General features: G+C 30.3%; 1 protein-coding gene across 3 annotated transcripts; it reads right to left on the reverse strand.

The window, feature by feature from the left end:
• Positions 1 to 1,934: 1,934 nt before the first annotated feature.
• LOC141455200 (putative gamma-glutamylcyclotransferase CG2811) lies at positions 1,935 to 7,707 on the reverse strand. Of its 3 annotated transcripts, none has more exons than XM_074130073.1 (4): positions 7,550 to 7,707; positions 6,656 to 6,852; positions 5,298 to 5,570; positions 1,935 to 2,164 (listed from the first exon to the last, which is right to left on the reverse strand). In XM_074130073.1, exons 2-4 carry the CDS (start codon positions 6,845 to 6,847, stop codon positions 2,156 to 2,158), a joined length of 474 nt encoding a protein of 157 aa, XP_073986174.1. In that variant the 5' UTR covers positions 6,848 to 6,852; positions 7,550 to 7,707; the 3' UTR covers positions 1,935 to 2,155. The 3 variants fall into 3 exon arrangements, with proteins under 3 accessions (XP_073986174.1, XP_073986175.1, XP_073986173.1); XM_074130074.1 differs by lacking the exon at positions 7,550 to 7,707 and adding an exon at positions 6,940 to 7,021 and having other exon boundaries at positions 5,341 to 5,570; XM_074130072.1 differs by lacking the exon at positions 7,550 to 7,707 and adding an exon at positions 6,940 to 7,020.
• Between the last annotated feature and the right edge of the window lie 286 nt (positions 7,708 to 7,993).

The raw sequence follows: 7,993 nt of genomic DNA on the forward strand, positions 1-7,993 counted from the left end.
ACCCTAAATTTTGTAATTTCATTTACTTGTTAATTAATACCAACTATAATAGTTAATTTCATGTATCATTTTTTATGATTCTAACAGATTAAAAACAAAAGAAACTTTCAAATTTATTCAATTTAAATAATTTAAAACAAATAAAGGATAAAGCAAAGTAATTGTGATTAATTTGTAATTAGTTATATAAGAATTTACATTTTTTTTTTTGGATCCTTTTGTATCTAATTATACATACATATACGAGTTTTCCCAATAAGGAGAAAGAAAAACAAAATTTCAATTCCGAAAGTGTGTATATGTTTTACAATTTATTATTAAAGCCAAATTTATGGTCATAAGAAATCTTTTTCATTTAATATACAATGCACTTTAAGACACCAAAATCTTATCTAAATTCACGTATCAGTTTCTGTACAGTATTTTGGAGAGATATTGGCGACTTGAAATAGTATGAGGGTGTTTTAAGAATTGGCTAAATTTCAATGTCTAATATCTTGCTTACTATAACGTACAGAAAGATGATATTTCTCACAATTCTGGAATTAGAAATGGTCTTTGATTGAGCAAAATTTCTTAGTCTTCTGTACAATACTTCATAAGATATTGCGATTTGAAATATGGGTGTTTTAAGAATTGGCTAAATTTCAATGTCTAATATCTCACTTACTATAACGTACAGAAAGATGATATTTCTCACAATTCTGTAGTTAGAAAGGGTTTTTGATTGAGCGAAATTTGTTAGTGTTCTGCGCAGTATTTTGAGAGATATTGCGACCCTTGAAATATGGGGGTTTCACGAAATCGCAAAATTTCAATTTCTAATATCTTGCTTTCTATAAAGTACAGAAAGATTAAATTTCTCAAAATTCTAGTTAGAAAGTCTTTGATTGAGCAAAATTTCATAGTTTTCTGTACAATACTTTATAAGATATTGCGACTTGAAATATGGGATGTTTAAAGAATTCATTAATTTTTGTCAAATATCTAGCTTACTATGATAAACAGTAAGCTGGTATTTCTCACAATTCTAGAGTTAGGAGTGGTCTTTAATTGAGCAAAATTTCATAGCCTTATATACAATACTTTTGTAAGATATGGCGATTTGAAATATGGGGTGTTTTAAGGATTGGCTAAATTTCAATGTCTAATATCTTGCTTACTATGATGTACAGAAAGATGATATTACTCTCGGTTCTAGAGTTAGAAATGGTCTTTGATTGTGTGAAATTTCATAGCCTTCCACACATTATGAAGAGAGATATTGCGATTTGAAATATTTGGTGTTTTTAAGAAATCGCTTAATGTTATCGATTGCTAAATCGCTATGCCTATTTTTTTTTTTTTTTTACAGAAATCGGATATTTCTCACAATTCTGGAATTAGGAATGGCCTTTAATTGAGCAAAATTTCATAGTATTCTGTAAGTACCAAGTTCCTTAGACAGATATTTTTACTCAAACGATTACCTATAATCGGATTAATTTTCAATTTTCTCCTATAGTAAAAAAATTGAAGGGTTAATAATCGTGTGTTGCTAATAATTGAACCATTTTTTAATAATATTTAAAGTTAGCTGGAGGGACTTTAAAAACCCTACTCACAAGCTGAATTTAATTTACCTCTTTCCAGTAATGGAGATATCTGACCCATCCTTTTATGCTAGTCAAAAAGGAATTGGATAGAAAATCTTGTATTTTGTTAATAGCATAACGGATATGATTGCAGAGACAGAAGAATGGATTGCTCGTTTATGAAGGCTGATCTTTGTATTAGTAAACTGTAGATATTTGTAAATGATTATAGCGAATCAGTTTAATGATATTTACTCTAATTCAGTTTACCGACTGCCAACTTACTGGCAGCACTAGTCTGGGCCAAGATCATCCTAGAGCAGTATTAAAAGAGGAAGGAAGTAAAAATAAAACAGCAACTTCTCAAACAAAATATACACTTTATTTATCACTTCTATTTAGGATTCATTAATGAGTATCAACAAATGTGCTTGGCACAAAATATCACATTAGTGCGTAATCACCTGTCGTTCGTAAACTAATAAAATGTGAAGTATTTAATAATGCTTCAGTTAATAATAAGTGGTCCCCCATTTTGTTTTCAAGACTAGTGTTCACATCACAAATCATCCAGCGTACACTCATTCTGGCTGTTTTGAACAGAAAACAAATTTAATTTAAGCAGAAATTCCATAATAAATGGTGTCATCAATGTTAAGTAAAATCCTCTAAAATATGTAGTACCAAGAGTTTAAAGGAAATTTCTCTAGGGTAAATAACTTTTTATACGTTCATTTTTTGTAAAAAGGCTCCTAGACTTACCTAATAAACTTGTAAATGGATTATGAACTGATAGGTTAATAATAACACTTTTACATATAATTTTTATAGAAAAAATCGTTTTAGGCCAGTTCACAGGGCAATATCTGGCTGCGCTTACTTGAAAGGATAAATTTCAACGTAATGTACAATTCCGTAAGTTTAACCTTGAGAACAATAGTAAGCGACCTTCACAGCTGATTGTTTATTATAATGGCCGTGGCTAAATTTTACGTCAATCTCCTAACCTATGTATACAAAATCTAGTCGTAACAATATGTAAGGTTTTCCTAATCTTGGATTTTTTAAAAGACTTATTGCAATCACAGTGGCATATGTGTACAACAAAGAAGCCTCAAGCTAACAAATTCAAATCATTTTAAGGAACTCTATCCTGTTGAGGAAATCCTATAACATACTCTTTAACAAAAACTTACAGTTTAAAATGTTAATTAAGTATAAGGGTTGATTAAACGCCAAAAGGTACACAAATCAGCTAGTACCCAACATTTCATTGATATTATTTTAAGTAATTTTACTACATTAATTTTCATTAATATTTTTTGAATTTATTAGATGTTTCACAGACCCTAATGCTGGCCATTTTAATCTACAAAATATTTGTTCAAGTAGAACACCATTTAACTTAGATTGACTGTAATAAGATAAATAAGATATGCATATTTTTATGACAGCTAACATAATTATTCCAGTATTTTACTATAAGTAAAATTAGAGGGACTACATTAAATTACAATTGAGAAATGAATAATTATTGTTGAATAATTTACTTGATATTACCTACGCGTTATTTGTGCTCACAAATACTTCGGAAAGACGAATTCTAGACTGAAATATTGTTTTAAATCCGTGATTCAAATTTAAATAGTAGCCGACTCTGCCTTTGTCTTTTTTTACTTTAACGTGCATGTACATACATACGATATATGTGACTATTCAGAATAAAGAGCATAATAAAGATAAATCAGAAGAATAATTTGGAATAAAGCTAAAATAAAGTACCTATTTAATTACGAAAATATAATATACATTTTATCATAATTATAACAAAAAAATAAAATATTATGAATGAACAAAGGGAAGGGATTAGCTATGCGGTTAGCATATTGGATTCCCACGTGGAGGTTCCGGGTTCGAATCCAGCTGCTGACCCTTAGATTTCCTCTTTCTAAGAGCTTCTTACAGCTCACTGTCCGGGTGATGGACAGAGTTGTCTGTAACGAGAGAACACTGTCCGGAGGCCGGCAGTGCACTGAAAAAAGCTCCGGGCGCCAATAACCTTGATGTTGACGCGACTTAAATCATAAAAGAAAAGAAAAAGAAAATGAATGAACTGGCCAGCATAAGGGTCTGTGAAACATCTAATAAATTCAAAAAATATTAATGAAAATTAATGTAGTAAAATTACTTAAAATAATATCAATGAAATGTTGGGTACTAGCTGATTTGTGTACCTTTTGGCGTTTAATCAACCCTTATACTTAATTAACATTTTAAACTGTAAGTTTTTGTTAAAGAGATTTTTGTACCTTTTGGATAGATTTTCTTTTTTGTATGTTTTGCAAAGTTACATATCTGCTTTTCAGATTTTATTAAAATTGGGAATAATAAATTTAATTTTATCATTATAACCTGAAAAGGTGTTAAGTCGGAGTTACTACCACTGGACAGATCTTTTTAAAGAATGATTATAGTTGCGGTCCCCAAACCATCCTCAATAACAATTTTTTTGAGAAAGCGTTTTGAATAAAATAGGAAGGTAATTTGTACGTAAATAGCAAAATTAAACTGCGATTTCAGTACTTCCCTTTAAGAGGAGTAAGAAAAATAAACTGCGATTACAGTACTTCTCCCTAAAAGGCAAAGAGGCAAAGATTTTGAATCGAACTACAATTCATTGATGAAAATCGGTTCACTCATTGAAAATTTTAACGATTGCAATACTTCCTCTTAGTAGGTGTAAGAGCATGATGGCACCTCACAGCCACGTAGAGGAGCTTTAATCACTTCTTCGTGCTAAATTTTATCAAAATCGGACTAAGCTTTGTAGAAATATTGATAATAATAGTTTTAGAAAGGGCCTTATTTGGGTGGGGAAAACTCCCCTCCTTATGAGGCACGGCGTCGAGACTTTTAAAGTGCAAATCTGTACAAAATTTCGATTCGAATGACACTTCATTCATGAAAATCGGTTCACGTGTCGATAATTTGAAACGATTGCTATACTTCCCCTTAACAAGTGTAAGAGCAGATTGTCGCTTTAATGTTACGTAGGGGAGCCCTAACCCTGTCATCCTACCAAATTTTATCAAAATCGGGCTAAGATTTACAGAGTAATTAATGATAATAATTTTGGAGGGGGCCTTACATAAAAGGGGCTAACTCCTCTCCCATTCCATGTACAGCGTCGCGACCCCCAAAAGGCACATCTACATAAAATTCCGAATCGAATGACATCTCATTCATGAAAATCGGTTCACGCGTTTAGGCGCTACGTTGTTTACAAAAAAGGTAACAACAACAACAACAACAACAACAAGAAGAAGAAGAAGAAGAACAAGAAGAACAAGAACAAGAACATTTTTTGAAAATGCCGTTTTTGCTCATTTTGAGCATCTTTTTTCTCAATATCTATCAAATCTAGGTTGTTGCAAAAAAATTACAGTCATAAAGGAGGATTTGCCCTATATTTTAAAGAAAATTTGGGAATTTTATCTTTTATAGAAAAAGAGAAAAAAATTGTCAAAGTTGGGTGTTTTTCAACGTTACGCTTTTTCATGCAGTTTTTGATGATCAACCCTTATACAACTGTCCTACCGGACAGTTTTAATCTATCTACACGTTTATTTGGCTTACTTAGCATTAAACACGATTTTCGATAAGAATATTGAAGTATAAAAAAGAAATTAAATAAATCGATACTAGGTTGTAAAAAAAATTTACCATTATCTCATTTTTGTAATTATAATTTGGTTCCCGTTTATACCTTTCACAATAAACTAAATTATGCGGACCACTAGATGAATACCATTCAAACATCTCTTTATTTAACATTTCAGGTTTGATTTTTGGCAAGAAATAGGTCCAACATTGATTTATCGACTCATTTATGTATATATCTTCCAAACGGCGTACATAAAAGTGTGGATGATCTTCTAGGGAATCTATATTGTGCAACATTTTCTCATCAATTTCATAAACTTCTCCAAAGACTTTCTGGAATAAAAAAAAAAAAAAAATTAAAAAAACTTATCGTGTATAGTATTTAGCCGGAAGCCTACTGGTAGATTGATACAATAGTTTTGTGCACAAAATACAAAAAAATGCTCTGACCTTAAAAAGTCAGATAATAAATGCTGTCATAGAAAAGATTTGCTCTCCCAGGGCCATGACAAAAGATTCTTTTCATGTTCCTGGGACCTATTAATTTGTCCTTCAAGAGAAGTTTAAGTGAAAGTAAGGTTAGTGTTTGTGTGAGATAATATCATAGCGGAAGTCAAATTCTCTACACCAAACTGATGAATCAACCTCTCTGATGAAGGGATGAAAATTCGAAATCTTTCTGGAATATAAAAACATGCGTTCTACGAGTGGAAACAAAATCAATAAACAATATTAATCTAATTTTTTTAAAATTTTATATCAGAATTGACTATTAGTCATTATTTTTGAAAATTAGGTATGATGTAATGTTCAGCAGTAAAAGAAAGTGAAAACTATTTGATAAAGTTACTTTAGTAAGAGCATGGGCCTATTATAAGGAGTGGCTAGCTGTCTCAATCAAGGCTTTCTGTTGGCCCCATATAATCACTACATTTCCCACATCTAATAACTACACTGCAATTCTTGAAAATCAAAATCAAATCTTAAAAAATTTGTTCCGACAAATCTGTTCTGTACACTTACTTGCCTATCTTTGAACACCATTTTAAAAGTTTCAAAATGACGCCCTGTCTACATGTAACAGATAGACCTAACTCAGGAATTGAATTTCACAATCTTTACGTCTCAAAAATCGTTACTACATCTAATCTATTACTAGTGATAGGGTAAATTTAGCGGAGCAGAAAGAGATTAGGCATTTTGCAAATCTTTCATATTTCAGCACCTTGTACTCAAAAACGTACATTGAAAAAATCCGAAACAGTATTGTAGTCTAACAATTGAAATATTTCCCAGTAAGTTAGATGAAAATGATAAAAAAAAATATAGTAATTCGTCAGTTTTTTTTAATGTACATTAAAACTGTATCTACCCATCAAAACTTGTAACGAACTATTATTTTTAAGATCAATACTTACATATCCTTGGCCTGGTGCGTCAATTAGAAATGGAATGTTGTACTTTGTTGCAATTATTAATGGATATTTTTTAACAGTCGTACCATTGTCTACAAATTTAGCAAATCCATTTTGTGGTCTTAACCAATGATGATTAGGTTCACCTTTTTTTAAAGTACCATAAACAAATAATCTACCATAAGGCATAATCATGAAACCTGTAATAAAAATTTAAAATAAACATTTTTTCCACCTTAAAATAATTAAAAAATGCTAACGTGTAGTCAACAAAAAAGTTGCAATACTTCTCATTTTGTTTTAAATCATTGATAATAACTTTTAAATTTAGACTTCTTGAAACATGTTACCTTGGAAACGATTTTTTTTTTTTTAATTTTATTTAATTAATTTTAGAGTTAAAAGTGGAATTCATGGAATTTAATTTTAATATAAGTTATACATATTTCTGTCCATAGAATAGGTTTAGTATACGAAATCAGAAAATGCATTATGCCCAAAATGTTAACTGTACTGGGAAATAAAAAGCCTCAATTTTTTGGCTGTTCCACTTTAATGAGCAACAAAAAAGTATTCAAAGTAGGATTCCATGTATTTAATTACATCAACCCATCTTTGTTACAGATAAGGTAATTTCTCTTTAATAACTCAAGGTACTTAGGAGGGAATTAATGCAGTACAACTTGCTTTCACCTCATTTTCCGTAATAAAAGATTTACACCACAAATAAAAAAATCGGAATAAATGGTAGACCATAGGTGCAAGTTCAGCTCATTAAATTTTTGAGGTAGCTTAAAACGGTCTGCGGTCGTGCAATATCACTGTTTTCCCTACTGACTAAAGAAAACGAAAAAACAAATAATTTATTCTAGTTAAATTGATAATAAACGGGGTTACCTGTTTAAAACAAAGTTAATTAGAAATTTAATGAAACTGACACATTCAAATAAAAATTGATTTAGTTCAAATTAAACATTTATACTAATCACTTATCATTTTGAGAAGGTTACCGTTGTTAAAAACCTCCTTCTTCAGTGTTGCAACCCACAAAAAAAGTTCTCTGTGTTTAATTGAGTAACTATATAAATAAATTAAAACCTTCTTTTAAACTAATTTCATTCCCAATCAGAATGGAAAATGACAAATCTTAATTCAGTTTCGGAAAATACCTTGCAACTCTACATCGACAATTAAAAACTATCCCACTGCCTATTATTTTTCACTGAAAATAGAAAGAAAATCAACTTTGCGCTTAGAAAGAATTGTATATTGTTATGTGTTTTATATTTAAAAATCTGTCAGTTATCTGCTTTTTTTTAAATTGATTGGTGAGTTTTCATT

Source organism: Rhodnius prolixus, unplaced genomic scaffold (assembly GCF_049639745.1).
Source record: "Rhodnius prolixus isolate KJV_2025 unplaced genomic scaffold, Rpr scaffold_33, whole genome shotgun sequence".
NCBI lineage: Eukaryota > Metazoa > Arthropoda > Insecta > Hemiptera > Reduviidae > Rhodnius > Rhodnius prolixus.